The sequence below is a fragment of the Prionailurus viverrinus genome, chromosome A1 (genome assembly GCF_022837055.1).
Source record: "Prionailurus viverrinus isolate Anna chromosome A1, UM_Priviv_1.0, whole genome shotgun sequence".
Taxonomy (NCBI): domain Eukaryota; kingdom Metazoa; phylum Chordata; class Mammalia; order Carnivora; family Felidae; genus Prionailurus; species Prionailurus viverrinus.
This window is the reverse complement of record NC_062561.1, coordinates 179765120-179787136: the sequence shown is the minus strand read 5'-3', so window position 1 is coordinate 179787136 and position 22017 is coordinate 179765120. Positions and strand designations below refer to the sequence as shown.

The 22017-nt window shown below is 47.7% G+C and overlaps 1 protein-coding gene across 2 annotated transcripts in view; it reads left to right on the top strand.

Moving 5' to 3' along the window:
- Positions 1–490: 490 nt before the first annotated feature.
- KCNIP1 (potassium voltage-gated channel interacting protein 1) overlaps positions 491–22017 on the top strand; it is a 344734-nt gene continuing 323207 nt past the window's right edge. For both annotated transcript variants that reach the window (XM_047869921.1, XM_047869910.1), the window contains exon 1: positions 491–725. In XM_047869921.1, the coding sequence (XP_047725877.1) occupies positions 638–725 (88 nt within the window). In that variant the 5' untranslated portion in view covers positions 491–637. The remainder of the gene's footprint in view (positions 726–22017) is intronic.

Below are 22017 nucleotides of genomic sequence, written 5' to 3'. Positions count from 1 at the left end.
GCCCGACTTCATGATGCAAACCAGGCTGCTCGGCTGCTGCCTGTAAACTTTCCACTGAGTGCCGAGCCGCGGCTTTCGGCTCTGTGGGGAGTTCACCCACATCCCGATCAAGGCAGGGAGAATTGATCTATTAGATTAACCAGGAAGGAAAGAGCGGGAGAGCAAGCAGGAGCTGCTGTGTTTGTGCGTAGCTGTCCCCTCCCTTCTGACTCGAGTATTAATTGCTACATTACCACTGCCATGTAAGAAAGACAGCAAAGCCTGGGAGAGCTCCAGCTCCTCCCTCCCTGCTCCGCTCAGCCTCACTCCTCCTTGGTGCCTTCGGAGCACCCTGTGCCCTGGCAGTGTGTCCCGCTCCCAGCCCTGGCATCCCGAGGTCCTCGCCTGGTGAGGACTTGAGTGGACAGCAGGAGGGGGTGGAGGGAGGGAGGGAGGAAGGGAGCAAACATCGTGCCCTGCAGGCTTTCTGGATGCAGAAGCCAGACTCACTGCAGAGGCAGCTGTTCTGTTCCCAGAGCTTCTGGGGTACATCCGGCTCTCAGGGGTTGCTTAGGCGGGCTCCAAGTTCCAGGATCACGCAAGGTGGGTGCCTTCCCTTCTGGGCGCTCACAGCAGAGCCTACCTTCCCTCTGCCACCATGAGCGGCTGTTCCAAAAGATGCAAGCTTGGGTTCGTGAAATTTGCCCAGACCATCTTTAAGCTCATCACTGGGACCCTCAGCAAAGGTAGGGAGCCTGGCCTTGACCCTCGTCTTGTGTCTTAATGTGGTCTGGCTGGCCAAAGTGGCAAGTGCCTTGGTGTGGCGACTGTGGCCGTTCTGGTGTGCCGGGGTCTCAGAGGAGGGTGGGGGGAAATGGGTGGCTGGGATTCGGGGTCGCTGGCAACCTGGGCTCCGGCTCTGAGCAGGCAGGCACCGTGCCAGGGAGCTCAGCCGGCCGTAATTGCCTGGAACTTTGGAAATGGATTTGGTGGTGTGTGACTGATTGGTTACAGGCGAGCAGAGGGACAGAGCCCTTCCCAGAGCACTGGAAGCTGCTTAGCGTGACTAGAGTTTCAAGAAGTTATCCAGGGAGCGTTGTGTCTTGTTGATAAAGGAGAGATTTGATGCGGTGGGCTGGGAGTAATTCTGCGGAACAGAGACGTTTGAGGAGGCCAGCAGGAGATGGCAGCAGGAGTGGGATCCACCCTGTGGGTCCATCCTGTGGGTGAACACAAGATTCGGATTCCCATCAGCTCTGGGTCTAGTGTGCCAAGAGCTTTCTCTCACTGAGTCCCAGGGTCCTGCGTTTCTGGGGCTTTGTTCATCATTCTGCTTTCCGGGACCCCTGTCCCTCTGCGGACCCTGCCTATGTCAGTGTCTGCCTTCTCTACTTCTCCAAGAACTGGGGCGGCAGGGGGTTGGCAGGTTCCACTCCCTAGGCGGCCCAGAAAGGGTAGTTGTGAAGGGGCCCTGGGACCGTGTGTACACAAGTCAGCCCCAGAGGCTGAGGAGGGAAGGCTGACTTCTCAGGGCCCTTCCTATCTCTGGAGCCCCCTATTACACTGTGCCAGGGAGGGCGAGGCGCTCAGAGAGACTCTGGCAAACTTTCTGGAGATAACATTTAAAGAGAGAGCAGCAGCATGACGTGGTTTCACTGGCTGAAAAAAAGTCTTTAAATATTCATGCCCTCTTTCAGGAGGAAAGAGTCTTTGGGGGAGATGCATCGGAAGCAGCAGGGAGGGTATTCAGGGAAGGAGGGAGGGACACAAACCCTTGACTGGGATTTGTTTTAAATGACAAGAAGAGAAGATAAAGGCTGCCTGTGGCCAGCTCTGATGACCTGGGGCAGGTGCTCTGGGCAGGAGGGTGTGGGAGGGAGGGACGTGGTGAGGTTTGCCTGTCTCCTTTCTCGCCCGTCGGCACCCCTGCTCTGTCCCCACTACACTTCTGAAAGAGGGCGCTGCCCCCCAGGACCCTCAGGGAGACCGATGGCCCAATGCTGAGGGTCAGGCTGTGGGCAGATTTACTAGGGCCCCTGTAGGATGGACGGAGGTGAGGAGGAGAGAGCCAGGCTTAGAGGATGGCACAGAGTCCTCACCGAAATTCAATCCTTCCAGACAAATGGGATTTTCTCCCCGCGTCATGGATTCCAGGATCTCAGGGGACAAGGGATGAGGGGCAGCCTCTGATTCCCAGAGGTTTAGCAAAAAGAGCTTTGACCCAGACTCAGGAAACCTAGGTCTCAACTCTGGCTTTACTACCCATGCAAGCCGCAGCCTCTCTGAGCCTCAGTTTCCTCATCTGCAAAATGAGTCCATTACCTGCCATCTGTTTACCTCCCAGCCCTGTCGAAAGGATCCAGGGAAGCCGAGACACGGGATCCCTCTGCAGATGGCATTGCAATGAGCAGACGGGAGGGAGCCCGTCAGGGACTGAGATGGACGTGGGTCTGGAGAGGGTGACCCAGGCCATGCCTTCTACAGGACCAGGGTCAAAGGGCCTTTAATGTAGCTGACCACAGGTGAGTCTGTGCACTCCAAGCAGCACCAGAGGGAGAGAGAGATCACAGCAATAAGGGTCAGTGTGAGAAAGTGAGTCAATAAGGGAGAGAGCACGTGCAAAAGTGTGGGGGGTGGGAGGGAGAGGGGGAGAGAGAGAGAAAGTGGATAGATGGCTATTTGAATTTGAATAAGTGAGCAGGAAGATACTGTCTTCTGCATATTTGTCTACAATCATTCGCTTAACATTTATTGACTGAGCACCTACCCTGTGCCACGCTAATTGCTGGACACTGGACACACAGAGAAGATGACACAAATCCTCCATCCAGCAATGTGCATGCTGTGGGAGCACAGGCTGAATGCACAGACCTCAGCTGAGACGAGGAGGGCAGAACCGGGCAGGTAGAAGCAGGTTGGCACTAGCTGAGAGTGGCATGGAGTGCCGGTCTCTGCAGAGAAACCAGGCAGGATGGCCCCCTCCCTCCCCTCAGAACCCCAGAGACTAAGATCTGTGGGACACAGAAAGGGCTCCACGGGACCCACACTGGGGACCTAGTGGCCACCTGGCCTTTCTCCGACCCGCCTCCTTACTGAGTTTCCTATAGCCAGGGCTCAGGGAGGCGGCCCCCAGCGGGTACCAGGGCAGGATTGTGTTTCTGCAGTCTGCAGCGAGCACCGACTGTTTACACAGCCCTGGCTCTGTGCCAGGCACGCGCTGGGAAACTGCTGTTCTGCCCAACCCAGGTGTTTGCTAAATATTTGTTAAATAAATGACCGTGGGAGCAGAGCCAGGACTGGAGCAGGGGGAGCAAAGAAAGGTCTTTCTTATGCATAGGCCAGCCCTGAGTGACTAGATTAGACCCTAGGTGGACACATGACATTAGCTTAATGATTGTTGGGTTTGTGATTTCCCTTACTCCTTATTGCACTGAGCCCTCACTTCGCAATAATCCAACGCTTAGGAGGATTTTTCTTTCTCCCTTCCAGAACTGAGGAATGTAGAGGTGCTTGCGTGGCTCAGTCAGTTAAGTGTCCGGCTCTTGATTTCGGCTCAGGTCCAGCCCTGCATCGGGCTCCATGCAGAGCCTGCTTGGGATTCTTTTCCTCCTTCTCTGTCTGCCCCTCCCCTGCTCTCTCTATCTCTCAATAAATAGATAAACATTAAAAAAAGAAGAAGAAGAACTGAGGAATGTAAAGATTCGATAGGACCAGGTACCTGCTGCTGGTCGTGGGGGCAACTCGTTATTTCTTACCTGCCTTGGAAATACCTGGAGAACAGGGAGAGCCCATGACCACCCCTCCCCGTCCTTCCATTCCTGGACCACAGCCACCTGCCCCTGATTTTAGTACCCCTTTCCCACTGGTCTAAGCTAAAGGTGGCCCAGACTTTTCACAGGTGCCCTTTTCAGAGATGAACTGATTAGGTCCTCTTGCTCACACATCTCCTTGACCTTGAGCTTTTCCTTTATAGCTCTGATCACAATCTGCGATCCCTGTTCCTTTTAAAAACATGTTTGCTAAAGGCTGTCTTCCCTGCTGGACTTCAGCCCTCTGAGGGCAGGGATCACAGAGGACCCGGTGCCCAGAGCTACTTGTCATGTGCCTGGCCCGCAGTGACTGCTTCACCAATAGCATTAAATGGATGAAGCAGCAACTCAGGGCACAGACACTGGTTGAGGGTCCCCAGAAGATTTTAGAGTGGGAGCTTTCTAGAATTCACCATTCAAGCTCCTGTCCCAGAGGCGCTCAGTAAAGGCTCTCTGTACTCTGTCCAGCTGCAGGACCTGAATCTGTGGCCAGAAGGTGAGCCTCCAGCCAGACAAATCATTCAGAACCATGCCTGAGCTTTCTCGGTATCTCAGGAAGGGCATTTAATTGTCCCCACGAGGGGAGGCTGTGCAGGGGAAGATCTGGCACTCCCATCCCTGCCCCTTCAGCTCTACTTTGATTTGTTTCACATACTGAATTTCTTTGAAATTTAAAGAACGAGTTTCTCTTGCTTTAAAAAAAAAAAGTTTGTAAACCAATTATGCAGAGGAAAGGACAATTGGTTGCCAGACTGGGACATCCTTGGGTCTCCCCCCCACACACACACTGGCAAGGAAGTCTCCTGCAGGGTCCTTCACCTCTCTGGCCTCAGCTACCTAATCTATAAAATGGAATCACAATGTCCTCCTTATAGGATTAAACAAGATTGTGTATATAAAGCTCTCTGCATATTAAGCACTCAGGAAATGTTTGTTGATGTGACTGCAGTTATTAGCTGATACTCAGGACTGTGAGCGCCTCAGGGCAGGGACTCCATCTCACTAACTGCTTGTTTCTTCAGCGCTGGCACAGACTCTCAGAGTGGCCTCTCTAGAACATTCGATTCCCTTCTCCAGAACTTGCTTTCCTAAGGCCCCACTTAGTGATTGTGCTAAGACTGACCTTTGAGACATTTCCCACACCCGATTAACTTATTAGATTAGATGTTAATAGCATGACTCCCAGAGCCGGGCCCTCCCCTGCTCTTTGAGCAGACACCCGGCTTGAATGCCTAGTTAAGCCACGGGTGGGAACAGAAGTTGTTCAGGCTCCACTCTGGTTGGGGAGGTTTAAAAGCCCATCTCCTTCTGTACTTTGGGAACTCATCCGTCACCCCAGGCACAGATGGTGAAGCCAAAGCAAGCAGGAGGGGAAGAATCCAATCCAGGAGAGCTTCTAGTTGTCCAGGCCACCCGCACGGCTGCAGGGTGGGGAGGGGGTGGGAGAGCTGACCTTGTATGATTTATCTCAAGGACAATGCCCCGGAGCCCCAACTCCCCTCTCCCACGCAGTCAGTTGTTTCTCTCTGTGCTTCGGACCTGTCAGAGACATACTGTTCCTCTTGCCTCTTCCCCTCAAGAAACTAACCTTGAACTTGGCTCTGCCTTCAGGCAGGCCCAGCTTGAGTCCCAGCTCTGTCATCTACCAGCTGTGTGAGCTTGGGTGAGGTACACAGCCTCCCTAAGCCAAGGTTCCTCACTTTTAATTGGAGATAATAACAGTACCAACAGCACAAGGTTGTTTTCTAATTCAGTGAGGATGATGCAGATGGCAGGGCAAATGGTGACCCTGAACTTGCAGGGAGCTGAGGGTGAGTCCCTCCTTAACCTTTGAGCCCTAGGCACCTCTTTTTTCTTGCCCCAGTCCTGACCCTCGGAGTAGGTATTGCAATCACAATTTTAACACTTAAGGAAATTGACCTTTAATTAAGCCAGATGGCCTAGCTGGAAGTAAGTGGCAGAGTTGGCGTTGAAACCCAGGACCCCCTGGGGCCAAGACCAGGTGCTCCATGCCACAGAGCTGGAGAAGACACCCCAGAGGGGATCTATCACTGGCAAAGAGTGCCCCCAGCTTCCCACCAATTTTGTAGACGGGTTTGCCAAGGACTGTCATACCAGCTGGGGCCTTTTAAGGAAGCCACCCGTCTTCCAAAGGCTGGTGACAAATTCCTTAATGTGGCATGGCCTGGGTTAAGAAATAAGCTTTATGGAAAAGAGAACACTCTGCAGGCCAAGGTCAGCAAGACGTGTACATACACACTCTTCCAGCATCACCGTCACCTCTCAGGCAGTTACACTGGGGCCAGGGCACCCATGTTGAATGGGCTCCAAGTCCATGAGGGACCCTCTCTACCACACTCCTCACATGCAAGTGTGAGGAGTGGTCATGTCAGTGTGGAAATACACAGGGTTTTAGGCACCAGACACTCTGGAATTAAGAGACTCACCGTCTACTAGAATTCTCTGGGAAAGCAACGGCCCTGACCCTGGGAACCTTGGGGCCTGTGAGGTGTTACAGAGCCCTCTGTGAAAAGGAGGATACCACCTGTCCCATGAGAAGCTCAGCTTGTATGCACTTCCCTTTGCTGGGGCAGGAGAGAGTCCCCACCATACCAGGTCACAGCTAGCTCCTGTCCTGGCAGTACAGGCCAGCACTGGGTCATGTTAGGACAGCTCTACTCCCGGGTTCCTTCCAGGAACCTCTGAGTGCTGTCTGTGCCTTGTCATAGGCAGAGAGTTCAGTTGCTGGGGGTTCTGGTCCATGCCTGCCCCTTCAGTCACAGTCAGCCTTTGCCAGTGTGGGGAATAAGCCTGCCTGTCTTCTCATCCTTGCCCCCCTACGCCATTCCCATCACTCCCTCACCCATTTGGCTGGCCATGCACTCTCTGGGGTCCCCTAAGTCCCATAGCAGAAGAAGGTGGGGCCTCCCCCCGCCAGCCCAGGCTGTTCCTCTTTAGGGCCACCAGGCCTGTCTTCTAGATAACCCTGACAGTAGGCAAGAATAATTTGTTCAGGGCTGCTTATCCTGGCACTGCTGCACACACATCCTATTAATTTCAGGACCACGGGGGAGTGGCTAGTTTGTTCCAAATTAAAAGTAGCTAGAAATGGGCCCCTCTGGCAGGGGGGAGGGACACTGTGGGCTATGATATTAAGACAAGGGTGGAGTGGATCAAGTCAGGTCTTAACTGGTCTTTGGAGACCTGGAGGTCACTTACCATGCCAGTGTGACCTTCACCTTCCCCAGTCCTCACAGGGTTACAGAATCTTCCAGGCACAGAATCCTTGAGAGCTGTTGATTCCCAAGTGTGGAGGTGGTCATGTGATGTAGCCAGGAAAGAAGGCAGCAAGATGCAGGGAAAGCCAAAGAATGGCTCTGGAGCCAGCCAGCCCTGGGTTCAAATCCTGCCACTGCCTCACAGGATAGCCTTGGACGAGGTATTTCCCATTTTGAGTCTATGTCCTCCTCTGGAAAGTGGGGCCAGTAATTCCTAGCACACGATGCTACCAGAAGACTGAACGAGATGGCGCATGTGACACACACAGTACCTAGCACATAGCAGCTGCCTGGTAGAGGCCAGGTTCTGCCCTGTCTTCTTCTCATGTTATGAGACCTTGCACTGGTAGCCAGGAGAAAGGAGGCATTGCTGAAAGGAGCGAGCTACGCGTCAAGTCCTCTTCCAGCTCTTTTCCAGATGTGCTGCTCCTCCAAAGCCACCCCCTCACCCTGACCCCATCACTCTCAATTACAACTTCCGTAATCAAAAACTTGTCAACAGCTGAAATTATCCTTTTCATTTAGTGGTTTATGTGTTTCCTACCCAAGCCCCATGAGGACATGAGCCCTACAAAGGCTCATGTGTTGGGCTTGGCTTCCATTTTTTGAGTGTCCAATGCATGTTGAATACACAGTGACTGAAAGCTTTCCCTGCCCAACAGCATCGGGCCATGTAGCTGGAGTTCCTTTTGGAGGCCTGGTCTCATCTTGCTGTTCTGAACTCTGTGCTGGAGTGTGACAGATGCGATCAATCAGAATGACCTTGATGACATGTTGGATCAGTGCAATCCAGACCAAAACCAAGGCTTTGACTCCCCTCCATCCCAGTTCTCATGTGCTCTGTGAGATTGGCCCCTCGGCAGCAGGCCCACACTGCCTGTCCACCACAGCTGACCAGTGTCCCCTCAGTGTCCATCTGCACCACAACCAGGAGGGCAGGGAGGAGGACCCAGGCTCTGAGGACCCCATGGAAGGGCAGAGGGCTGGGGAGAGGAAAGGAAGCAGAGATGAGATAACACAGGCTCCCCAGACCAGCTGGATAGAAGGGAGGCCAGGAAAAGATGTGAGGGAAGGTGTTTACCACCACCAGTGTCTGCCCTCCCTGTATTCCTCACAGATCCCCAGTCTGGAAGCAAAAGAAAGCCTGCCTCCTGTTGGGGTGAGGGCAGCAAGGCCATGAACACAAAGCCAACCCTGGTTCTCTCTGGTTAAAGCCACCATATGTCCAGTCCATGTTCTTGGACCTACAGTGAATAACAGCTTTGGAGCCAAGCCTGAGTTCAAATTCAAATCTTCACATTTGCTCACTGAACAGGTGGCTATCTTCTCTGGGCCTCAGTTTCTTCATCTCTAAAATGAGGGAGTTTCTGACTTTGAAGTTCCCATCCAGTTTTAAAGTTTTAAGATTTGATACCAATAATCAAAATTCCCATCACGGCTCCCGCTCTGGGCCTGACACCGCTCTAAGCACTGTGCACGCACCAGAATGTGTGAAGGCGGGAGCTCCAGTTAGGCCCATTTACAGATGAGAAATTTGGAGCCCCAGAAAGGGAAGGCCAGGCTCTGAGTCATACACCCAGCACGGGACAGAGCTGTAAGTGGAAGTCAGGCTGTCTGTCTCCAAGTTCCGGCTTTGCCCCCCTCATTTCATGCCCTCCATTTCTAAAACTCAGATCTGGGATAGGAAAGCAATGAAGACAAAGCTGATGCCTTCCCAGTTTGGTCAAGATTTCTTTCAGAAATCAAGGTGTTAAGACTTCTGTTCTGACTGAAGCAACACAATTCTGGACAATTCCCCTGACACCCTAGTCCCCCGTCTATACTGCAAACCAACATTGGGGGCCATCTTTTCCAGGCAAACAACAGAAACTATGGGAGACCTGGACAGACAGCTCACACTACAGGCACAGGAAGGAAAAAAACAAAACAAAACAAAACAAAACAAAACAGCACCACCCTGCAAGCCTTCCTGTTCTAATGCCAGTCTGGCCAATTTCCACTTCTTGCTGGAAGGAGGTGGGTTGGAAGCAGAGGCAGAGAACTGGGCAGGAGTCAGGGAGAGAGATGTGATTCTGATGCTTGTGTCTGGAAGGCCGGGGTTAGCCTGCCCTAATTTTCTTTCCATAATCTTTTGATTAACCCTGGGCCAGTTTGGGTGGCATCATTCAAACATCTTTGCTTGGCAGGCAGAGCCAAGCCCAGGCTTGCTGCTCACTATCTGCAAACTTCAGCTTGGAACCAGCTGTCATTCGGAGCCTGAGACAACAGGAGACACGCTGGGCCACAGGACGCACTGGCATCCTTGTGCTGGTTAACCCCGCCCATGCATCATTGCAAGCCCAGAAACAGCAGCCTGTCATTCCACACTCAACAGGAATCATGTAAAAAATAATAATTGCCATAATCCCTTGAGGGTTATTTATTTGCTGGGGCTTTCTGAGGATCCTTACCTTCAGTCCAATCTTAGCTGTAAGTTACCTACGCTCACTGTTCCCAGGATAGGAGAGGGTGGGAGAGGTTGAATCACTTCCCAAGGTCACAGAGCCAAGACTGCAACTGAAGATTCCAAGCAGTGCTAAAGGAACACTCTTTAGGTCAAATCTCTCAGCACTGTCACCCCCTGTTGTGGACTGAACTGTGCCACTTCCCCCAATTTATTTGTTGGAGCCCTAACCCCCAATGTAACTGTACTTAGAGGTAACACCTTAAAAGAGGTAATTAAGATTAAATGAGGTCACAGGGTGGGGTCCTGATCAGATAGGACTGGTGTCCTTTAAGAAGAAAGGCACACACAAAATGAAAGAGGACAGATTACAACCAACACTGCAGAAATACAAGCAATAATAAGAGAATATTCTGAGCAATTATATGCCAATAAATTGGGCAATCTAGAAGAAATGGACAAATTTCTAGAAACATATAAACTACTAAAACTGAAAGAGGAAGAAATAGAAAATTTGAACAGACCCATAACCAGTAAAGAAATTGAATTAGTAATCAGAAATCTCCCAAAAAACAAGAGTCCAGGGCCAGATGGCTTTCCAGGGGAATTCTACCAAACATTTAAGGAAGAGTTAACACCTATTCTTTTGAAACTGTTCCAAAATATAGAAATGGAAGGAAAACTTCCAAACTCATTCTACGAGGCCAGCATTACCTTGATTCCAAACCAGACAAAGACCCCACTAAAAAGGAGAATTTCAGACCAATTTCCCTGACAAACATGGATGCAAAAATTCTCAACAAGATACTAGCCAACTGGGTCCAACAATACACTGAAAGAATTATTTACCACAAACAAGTGGGATTTATACCTGGGATGCAGGGTTGGTTCAATATCTGCAAAACAATCAATGTGATACATCACATTAATAAAAGAAAGAATAAGAACCATATGATACTCTCAATAGATGTAGATAAAGCATTTGACAAAATACAGCATCCTTTCTTGATAAAAACCCTCAAGAAAGGAAGGATAGAAGGATCATACCCCAAGGTCATAAAAGCCACATACAAAAGACCCACCACTAATATCATCCTCAATGGGGAAAAACTGAGACCTTTCCCCTAAGGTCAGGAACACCACAGAGATGTCCACTCTTGCCACTGTTATTCAACATAGTATTGGAAGTCTTAGGCTTAGCAATCAGACAACACAAAGAAACAAAAGGCATCCAAACTGGCAAGGAAGAAGTCAAACTTTCACTCTTAGCAGACAACATGATACTCTATATGGAAAACCCAAAAGATTCCACCAAAAAACTGCTAGAACTCATCCATGAATACAGCAAAGCTGCAGGGTTATAAAATCAATGTGCAGAAATTGGTTGCATTTCTATACACAAATAATGAATCAGCAGAAAGAAAAATCAAGGAATCAATTCCATTTAAAATTACACCAAAACCCATAAAATACCTAAGAATAAACCTAACCAAAGAGGTAAGAACCTATACAATGAAAACTATAGAAAGCTCATGAAACAAATTGAAGACACAAAAAAATGGAAAAATTCCATGCTCATGAATTGGAAGAACAAATATTGTTAAAATGTCAATATTACCCAAAGCAGTCTACATATTCAGTGCAACCCCTATCAAAATAAAACCAGCATTCTTCACGGAGCTAGAAAAAACAATCCTAAAATTTGTACAGAACTAGGAAAATTCCGGACTTCAAAATGTATTAGAAAGTTCCAGACAATTCCAGACTTCAAGATGTATTACAAAGCTGTAATCATCAAGACAGTATGGTATTGGCACAAAAACAGACACACAGATCAATGGAACAGAATAGAGAACCCAGAAATGGACCCACAAATATATGGCCAACTAGCCTTTGAAAAGGCAGGAAAGAATATCCAATGGAAAAAAGACAGTCTCTTTAGCAAATGGTGTTGGGAAAACTGGACAGCAACATGCAGAAGAATGAACCTGAACCACTTTCTTACACCAGACACAAAATTAAAGTCAAAATAGATGAAAGACTTAAATGTAAGGCAGGAAACCATCAAAACCCTAGAGGAGAAAGCAGGCAAAAACCTCTTTGACCTCGGCCACAGCAACTTCTTACTCAACACGTCTTACTCAACACATCTGAGGCAAGGGAAACAAAAGCAAAAATGAACTATTGGGACCTCATCAAGATAAAAACTTTAGCATGGTGAAAAGAACAATCAGCAAAACTAAAAGGCTGCCAACGGAATGGGAGAAGATATTTGAAAATGACATATCAGATAAAGGGTTAGTATCCAAAATCTATAAAGAACTTATCAAACTCAACACGCAAAAAACAAATAACCCCGTGAAGAAATGAGCAAAAGACATGAATAGACATTTTTCCAAAGAAGACATCCAGACAGCCAACAAACACATGAAAAAATGCTCATCACTCACCATCAAGGAAATACAGATCTAAACCACAATGAGATATCGCTGTCAGAACGGCTAACAACTCCGGCAACGACAGATGTTGGCCAGGATGCAGAGAAAGAGGACCCCTTTTGCACTGCTGGTGGGAATGCAAACTGGTGCAGCCACTTTGGAAAACAGTATGGAGGTTCCTCAAAAAATTTAAAATAGAACTACCCTACGACCCAACAATCGCACTACTAGGTTTTTATCCAAAGGATACAGGTGTGCCATTTCGAAGGGGCACATGCACCCCAATTTTTATAGCAGCTCTATTGACAACAGCCCAAGTATGGAAAGAGCCCAAATGTCCATCGACTGACGAATGGATAAAGAAGCAGTGGTATGCACACACACACACACACACACACACACACACACACAATGGAGTATTACTTGGAAACCAAAAAGAATAAAATCTTGCCATTTGCAACAACGTGGCTGGAACTAGATGGTGTTATGTTAAGTGAAATCAGTCAGAGAAAGACAAATATCATATGGTTTCACTCGTATGTGGAATTTAAGATATAAAACAGATGAACTTAAGGGAAGGGAAGCAAAAATAATATAAAAACAGGGAGGGGGGAAAAAACATAAGAGACTCTTAAATACAGAGAATAAACCGGGGGTTGCCGGAGGGGTTGTGGGTGGGGGGATGGGCTAAATAGACAAGGGGCATTAAGGAGGACACTTGCTGGGATGAGCACTGGGTGCTATATGTAGGGGATGAATCACTGAAATCTACTCCTGAAATCATTATTATACTATCTGCTAACTAACTTACATGTAAATTAAAAAAAAAAAGTTAAAAAATGTATTGAATTAGAAAATCATCCTCATTAAATACGTGTGTAAATAGAAAAAAAAAAAAGAAAGAAAAGCATACATAGAGCAAAGGCCACCTGAGGACTCAGCAAGAACACAGTGGTTTTCTGCAAAGGACAGAGTTCTCACCAGAGAGGTCTCAACCCCGTCAGGACTTTGATCTTGGACTTCCAGCCTCCAGAACTATGAGAAAAAAATTTCTATGAAGTCACCCAGTCTGTAGTATCGTGTTATGGCAACCCTAGAAAAAAAAGTAATCTATGCTCAGAGACAATTCTCTGCATAGCACCCTTTCCCATATTTTTTCTTGTAGTAAATATACACAACATAACATTTACCATTTTTTCCATTTTTAGGTGTACAATTCAGTGTCATTAAGTACATTCACACTGTTGTGCAACCATCATCGCCATCCATCTCCGGAACTTCAGCATCCCAAACTGAAACTGTGTCCTCATTAAACACCAACTCTGCGTTCCCCCTCCCCCAGGGCTGGCAACCACCATGCCACTTTCTTTCTGTATAATCAACCTATTCTAGGTACTGCATATTTGTCCTTTTGTGTCTGTCTTATTTCATTTAACAATGTTTTTAAGGTTCACCCATGTAGCATCAGAATTTCATTCCTTTTACAGGCTGAATAATGTTCCGTGTATGGATATACCATAATTTCTTTTATCCATTCGTCATTGCTATTCATCCACTCTCATATTTTTAAAATACAAAAGAGATCCCATTATCCTCTTGCTCACAACTCTGCCTCCAGTGGTTTCTTGACACATCTGGGGTCAAGTGCAGACTTTTCTCTGGGGCTGACAGGCTTTGCTTGGTCTTCTCCTTGCATTGCACCCCAGTCACACCAGCACTGTCAGCCTCTGGACCCACACAGCTCCTGTCACCTCCACTGGACACTGGAGCTCACCTGGCTCTGTCTAGCACATCCCCTCCTGGGCAGCACCCCTTTCTCATCTCCCCCACCAGCACACACACACACACACACACACACACACACACACACACATCAGGCACTTTCTGTCTGCTGACACCACCTTGTTTTTCCGCATAACATTCACTGCTCATGCAATGACATTACACATTGATTCACCTGCTTCCGGTCTGGCTTGCCCACTAAGAGTGGGAATGTGAGGGCAGGGACTGTTCTGGCCATCACCACTTTCCCAGCAGCTGAGGCAGGGCCTGACACATAGCAGGACTCAGTGGAAGCTGAGGGGTTGACAAGGCAGGTGAGAAGCCCAGGAGAAAACCACCTAGAAAGTGGGCAGCAAAACTGGCCTTGAATCTGAGCCTCCGAATCTTTTTTTCCCCAGAGGCTCTGCCCTGCCTTCCTGTTAAAGAGCCTGGTTCTGTATTCCACCTTCCCATGTCTGTCTGTCCATCCACACTTACCCTTTGGTAAGCCCACCAGTAATCCTGCAATAGGGCATGAGGGTTTGAGCCATTTGTGTGACTCCTTAGCACCCCCATCCTGGAAACTGTCCCTTCCTGTCACTGCAGCTATGGGCCATTTAGCTAATCTTTGATTTATTCTTCCCACGGAAAGAGGGTAGTGTTGCCACAGGGAAAGGACTGGCACTACTTTTATTTTCCAGTCTGCCCTCTGCTCCATTCAGCTAAGAGGCTCCTCTGTGGGTATGTGAAGTGACCAGTCACCCGCAAAGGCCACTGGAGGCTACAGACAGGGCTGGCTCCCGCCGCCCCAGTGCTCTAGCCCTTGGGGATCCAGGATTTTCTGGGAACATGATTTTGGGGGTTCATCGAACTCTAAAGCCACCTATTACCTTTGGAAGCCATTTGACCTTCGGAAGTTCCATACCTCTTTGAGTCTTGATTTCTGCTGGAAAGTGGACACAATAATATCAGTCTTGCAGGTTTATTGAGGTCATGCACATAAGTGTTTCGTGCAATGCTGTGTTGGATAAAGAGCTCACAAATGATCACCTGCTTTTGCTTTTATGTGTTATTGCTGTTTATAAGGACTGAGGTTATGTCTCCTCTCATCAGTTGCCTAGTCAAACCTCTTGGGTCTCAGAAAATGGCTGGTTGACTGAAATCACCCATGTGGGCCAGAAGAGAGTCAGAGACTTCTCCAACATTCTCTTTGCCTTCCCATTCCCTATCTAGAATCTGAGAGCCAGCGCCAGAGTTTTACTCTAGGCAGTTGGGACAGGAGGGCCAGCATTCCATTCAGAGAATGAATGGACTGCTTAACATCCAGTCTTCAAAACTCATTCAGTCCAGTCCCTCCCCTGGCCCTGCCCATTCAAGAGTGAGCACTCTCCCCCGGGTGAAAGATAGACGGGCGGCAGTGAAACCCGAGCCCTATATGCTTCAGAAGCCTAACACCTGAATGTTCAATGTTCATCTCTTATGGCCTGGGTCAGACTCCCCTAAGGACACCTCCACCCTGGAGGCAGGAAGTTGGGCCCCAAATCTCAAAGCTTCAAGGGCTCTGGCAGGACATTTAGCAAATGTGGTGAACTGAAGGCCGGAAACTAAACAGGACCTGCCACTGCTTGCCAGCCTGTCTCACTGGGCCCTGTGATGTAGAACGGAAGCTGGCATGTGGCTCCCCAGCACTAACCAGTGCCTGTGCTTTGTACTTTTGACTCTGAGGTCCTCCTCAGCAAGCTGCCGAGAGCTTGATGGTGGCCAGCATGTGAAGGGAAGATGAGGCCACTCGGGCAAGTGACCAGCATGAGGCTCTCCTAACACTCCACCCCTCAACCTCTTTGGTGTACAGGTGGGAAAACTGAGGCCAGAGCAAGGAACACCCTTGACTTAGGTACCTTGAGGCAGAGTCTGGGTGCTGGCAGCTAGGGACACAGGGATGAAGAGGTGTGGCCACCCAGCAGATGGGCTCTACAAGTCCACACAGTGACTTAGCCTGAGACAGAGCAAGGGCCCTTGTCTCTTTAGCTGTGACCCTGCACTCTTGACCTTGTGCCTTCTTCTCTAGCAAGGCCTCCCAAATCTCTCTTCCTTGCTCTGTCTTGTCTCTTAAGTTCCAGGCCTGCAGGAGACTCCCCAGCTGAACTGTGAGCTCATGGGAGACAGGGGCCATATCTTAGTTATTTAAGAATGTTCAACACTCACCCCAAGGCCTGGTACAGAGTAGGGGCTCAAAAGATGGGTGAATGAAGAAAGGAAGGAAAGAGGAAGGGAGGGAGGGAGGGAGGATAGATCATAAACCCTTCTATTTAAATGCCTTCTTCCTGTGGCCTCTACTCAACCCTTGTAAAAATAAAGCAGACCTCTGTCTCCTGATTTCTCTCTGTTTCCCTCAATATGTCCCCAGTCTTGCACCCTGAAGTTATCTTGCCGACTAAATCCTATTATCATTTCTTTCCAGTGTCATTTCTTTCTCCTGTCATTCTCTTTCCATCCTCAGCACCGTCCCTGAAGTCTAAACCCTCTTCATGTCTTAGCTGCAGCTGCCTGCCAACTGCATTTCTTCCCATTTCTCCCTCTCCTGTCCCCTCCAAACCAGACAGAGAGATAGTCCACCCAACTCTTTGACCCTGGAGCCCTACATCTAGAAATCTGTTCTAAGCAGATCATCAGACATGTGCACAGAGACCATCACGCAAGAGTGTTCATCATGGTATTACATTTTAATAGTGAACAATTGGAGATAATCTAAACTTCAGTTTAAAAAAGAGTGGGTTACCAACATTTTGGTTCATCTACCTGATGGAGTAATATTACATCTTTGAAAAATTATTTTGAGGACTACTTAAAAACAAGCAGAAATTCTATTAGGTAAAAAAAAATGGGGGTACCAAACTGTATGTACAATGAGGTTCCAATCTGTGAATAGATATGTGCACAGAAAAGGGAAATAGAAAAGAAATAAACTGAAATCTTGGCATGGGTTTTTGTTGGACTTAAGGGTTATTTTTTGAAGTTCCTCCTGATACTTATCTGTATCACCTACGTTGTCTTCAATAAACATGTATATTTAATCAGACCATAAAGAAATCATTTGCTGAATAAATATCTTCAGGTTTTCAATTCTTCTCAAGACCTTCAATGAAAGTTGTGCCTTCCCTGGTACTACACCACGGCCTTCCTGTCCACGCTGGAGCACACCCTGAACTTCTAGGCCTGGCTCCCACAGCCCCTGGCCTCAGCCCACTTTTGATCATGGCTCCCCGTCTACTAGCACATTCTTCTCCAGCCAGACTGGTCCCCTCATGGTTTCCAAACCAGACTTGTGCTTTACGCCCTGGCCCTGAACCTACTCTCAAATGATTCAGAAACACACACACACACACACACACACACACAGACAAACAAAGAGAAAGAATGCAAATATGGCAAAATATTGAAAACAATTTGTGAACTAAGTACATGCTCCTAGTACTAATTTTGCAACTCTTTTATAGTTGGAGATTTTTAAAATTAAAAGTGGGGGGGGGGACATGAAGGAGCATTATAATGTTCTTCAAGGTATAGGCTTTGCTATGAAATAAGCTAAGTGGGCAGCAGTGACCTGAAGCGAGTTACTTACTTCCTAGGCCTCAGGTTCTTTGTCAGTAAAATGAGGGTAACAAATATCATAGTGTATTTATGCCCTACAATTGCCTGGAGGATGGAATAAGTGTGTGCAAAGGGCTGGGTGAAGAGTCTGACACACCCTCAAGCATTGTGACCTATTAGTACCAGTGTTAAATATAGAAATCAGATTTTGAACGACGATGTGACCCATGATACTGTCTACCTCCCTGAGCAACTCAACCCTCGGATAACGAAGGGAAGTTCTGTGGCTTGGAAATCTTTTGCTAGCATGATTTTCTTCTTGCCTCTGGCCTGGGGCAGCCAGAGAGCAGTTCGGTTCCCACTGGCATCCGTACCTCCAGGTCTTGGCACAGTGTCTAGCCCAGAGGAGAGGAGGAAGCCAAGAAGTACACAAAACCCCAAATGAGGGACTTGAAGGGCTCAGGTTGTGCTTTCAAGAAAGTTTTTCTCATCATATACAAGCTGGTAATTTTGCTGATGCAGCCATTCTACTCCCAGGAGCCTTCCAGGAGATGAGGCATTACCTTGATAAATTAGCTGTGGATATAGGCGTCCTGCAGTTGGCATGGAAATACAATTTTGTTTCCAATTAAGCCTGATTTCTAGGCCAAAGTATTTGCCTGCCTCACACTTGGAGGATTATTCCAGCCAGATCTATTGTTGTCGATGGTGATAGTACTCCCAGGAAGTAGGCTTTCGTGGACACTGGCCCATCGGCCATTGAGTGGTTCAACCAGTCAGGGATGTGGCCTCTGTGTGCAGGTAACACTTTTCCTCAGGAGCTAAGTTTATGCAAGTAGATTCAAGAAAGTTCAACGTAAAGACAGGCAGTCTGTTTGTGGCAGAAATTTTTAAGATGGAGTACAGATAGAAATGGGTTGAGAGGGACAGAGAGGCAAGTTGGTCCTCAGTGGTACTCGCAAGAAAGAGAAGTGGGAATTTGCTACTAAGGAAAGGGGGCAGTAGGAAGCTCTCTGGGCTCAGAGAAGAACCTGTATAATCAGAGGAAAGAGACATGTTTGTTCCAAGAGAGAATGAACATTTGAGGAGCATTTTCTCTGCGCCGGGAACAGTGCCGAGTGCTCCCCATTCAATACTGCACCGAATCATCACGAGCCATCTATAAAACAAACTATGTTATGCTCGTTTTCCAATTGAGAACATTGAGACCCAGCAAGATTCAATAAACTGCCCAAGGTCCCAGGCAATCCAGATTCAAACTCTCACTTTTGTGAGCTTTCTTCCCTACAGGTTCCCTCTCCAAAGACAAATAAAACACATAATTCAGAGCCATAAGGAGAAGGTCACACTCAGCTGAAACTTACCTCCCAAAAATGTAAAAATGAGAAAAAAGCTTTTCGAACGTGGCCCGAGAGAAAGAGTAAAAATTACTGATAGCTGAGTCTACTTGGGGAAATAATCTGATGGAGAGCCAAACAACACCCACCTCTGTTTGGGTTTATTCCCGTCTTCCCCACAAGGAGTGAGGTCTGAGAACTGGGAGTGATGATCCAAGATGCTGAAGAGGCTCACACAAGGTCAGGAGCTCAGAAAGCTCTGGCTACTCAAAATCAATGAAGTTCTGGCTTGTGGCTCAGGGAATTTCAATGGAGGGTGTATAAAACAGTGTTTAAAGACACGTATGTTTAAGAGGTTTCTAAGAATATGACTACTTGAGTTGTCAATAGAGTCACAGGAAAAATTACTTAAATACCAAGAAGAGTCACATGATTCTTGGTATGGCCTGATTTCTATTACTAATAGCAAGAGAGGGCTCCAAAGCTCTGTATAAATAAGCATGCTGTCAACTCCTGGACAAATTCTAGAGTGGCTGAGTGGACTATTAAGCCAATGGTTTGGGAACAATTGGGAAAGAAAACAAGGATCACTGAGAGAAGTGTGGGGTCTTGAGAGAGTCATGTGAGACCAGCCTCTCTTCCATTCTGCTTTTTTTAAAAGTTTGTTTATTTTTGAGAGAGACAGAGACTATGCTAGTGGGGGGAGATGCAGAGACAGGGCGGGGGTCCGGGGGAGAGTATCTCAAGCGGGTTCTGCACTGTCAGCATGGAGCCCAAAGCCAGGCTTGAACCCATGAAACTGTGAGATCATGACCTGAGCCGAAACCAAGAGTCAGATGCTTAACTGACTGACCCACCCCGGTGCCCCCCATTCTGCTTAATGGAGTGAGCCGTGGGATTGTTGTAGCCCCAGTGTCCCTGGGTTCCCATCTAGTCTTTAATGGGCTGCGGGCTGGTGGTGGTGGAGTCAGACAGATTGTAGCTGACTGCATGGCCCCTGTCTGTCTCAGTAATGCCCACATCAGAAGCTTTGCAGGGCCTTTTTGGACACATACTCAACCTACATCTGTTCACCCTTGAGGGATGTGACTCCAGGGAGCCAGCTGAAAGCCTGGGCTCTGTGAGAAGGTATATGGAAGCATCCAACAGATTCCCAGTACTGACTGTGCTCTGCGCGGCATTCTCCGTTTGTTATAAGGAGCACAGGCTGCAGGGCAGGAATCACAGAACTTTGAGAGTAAGGTCTGAAGCCATACTGTCCAGGTTTGAATCCCAGCTCTGCATTTTGCTAACTTCTGATCTGTGATAGGCTAAATTCCTCCTCTGTGCCTCGGTTGCCTCATTTAGGATGTGAAGATAGCAATAGTAAACTAAAGAATATTGCTAGGATTAAATGAGCTATACATGTAAAAGCTAGGTAGCAAGGCCCTGTTTGTAGTTTGTGTGTATCAGGAAAGAGGGAGCTTGGTAAGGGGTGATGGAGATTATAAGAGATTAAAGACTGCAAATGAGGGAGAAGATGCAGCCTTTGGATAAATCCGCAACTCTGCCCACCCATCAGCTGGAAGTTGTTGGCTTTGCATCCATATTCATCCCTTCCCCATCTCCCAAATCCTTTAAGGAAGTTGGCTGAGGATCATCTGTTTTATGTGAGTGGGAAGGGAGAGTCATGGAAATCTAGGAAGCAGCTGAACATCTTAATATTATTGCGAACATTTTTGACCTTGCAAGCCTCCTCTGTGAGAAACACTACACTACACTGGGGTGAATTTCTCCCTGTCTTTCTGATCTTGCTTTGATCTTCCTCTTGTCCCTCCATGTGAAAAGGCAGCCACTGGTGAGGTACAGGATAGTTACACTTTGTTCAAACAGTATACTCCCAAACATTTCATGTAATTCAAAATTCCCTAAATGCAACTCTACTCCAAAAGACAGGAGATAACATTTACGCACCAGCCTGTACTGTCAATTAGCAATAGAATGACTGCAGTTTACAATCCACTGACTTGAAAAATGAGCTTTAAAATTAGGAGAAATTCTGGATACATTGTTGATGGAGTGGGTCTGGAATCATTTCAATAATTCACAGAAAGATTTATCAGTATTTGAGATTGCACTGTTTTGAATTTGCGTAAGTTAGGTTCCTTCCTTTTTCTTCACTGTGAAAAAGAAAGACCTTGGTAATGGTGGGGAAGACTGGCGAGGATGGAAAAGCTCCTTGAAGGCAGGCAGTGGGTCTGATTGATCTCTGGCCTCCCCATCCCCTGTCTCTGATCCCTACCACATGGGCTGATTCCCAGGGGAGGGGCATAGGGGAGCAAGCCTGGTGCACCTCTCCAGGTGTGAGTCACTGGCCCGTGAGATGAAAAGCAAAAAACGGTGGAAACACAAGATGCTCATTAGCAGTGATTTATTAAGAACTGATGAGGGCTTTCTGCTCCTAGGCAGCTATTATCCCAAAAAACATTTTTCCTCAGTGTCTCACTTATCATGCTCAAATGCCCACTATTTCACACTCATCCTGTACCTGGAGTTCTGTGAGCAGCAGGCAGATATAATCCAGTCTTATTGACAGGAGGAGGGCATGTGTCCCAAGCCAATGAAGGTCACCATTAATGATGCATGGGGCACTGGGGGCTGGGCATTTTTCTAGAGGTACATGGCCTTTCCCCTCACAGGGGCTGTTTGAGTTTCTATGTATCTTAGCCCCAAATGCAGATACATGAAAACCATGTGTGAAGGAGTCCCTTTAAGCGAGACTTATGGTGGGGACTTTTTCTTATTATTATTTATATCAAACTTAAATTTTTGAGATACTTGCAGATTCCCATACCACTAGAAGACATAATACAGAGAGATCCCATTGTATGCTTTGTCTAATTTCCTCCAATGGTAATGTCTTACCATTAGTACCATTACCATAGTACAATGTCACCTCTGAGGCTTTCTTAAAAGACTCGGAGGACTTGAGACTTCCCTGACCCCAGAAGGGAGAACCTCTGGGGAATGGTGCAGTCCCCTTGGAAGGAATGTCCCCAGATAAGAGCCTGTAGGGTATGGGGTATATCAGGGTTCTCTGGTCAGAAGTAAGAGATGTTCATGCAGATTACAGATGCTCTCCCCTCACATCCCTGACTTGTATGAAAGCACCATTGGGTTCCAGGGACGTAGCACTAGTCCTTACCTGGTCCCTGGGGCTTTGGGGGACTGGGGCCCTCAGCCTTTCAGCTGTGTCTGCTCAAGTACTGTGGTTGACAGTCGGCTCTGGAATGACACACACAGCCCAGGGCTTGATTCCTAGCTCCTCACCTGCTATATGAATGACCTTGGCCAATGACATCTTAGAGCTTCAGTTTTTCATAGTATCTTATAGAGCACTTG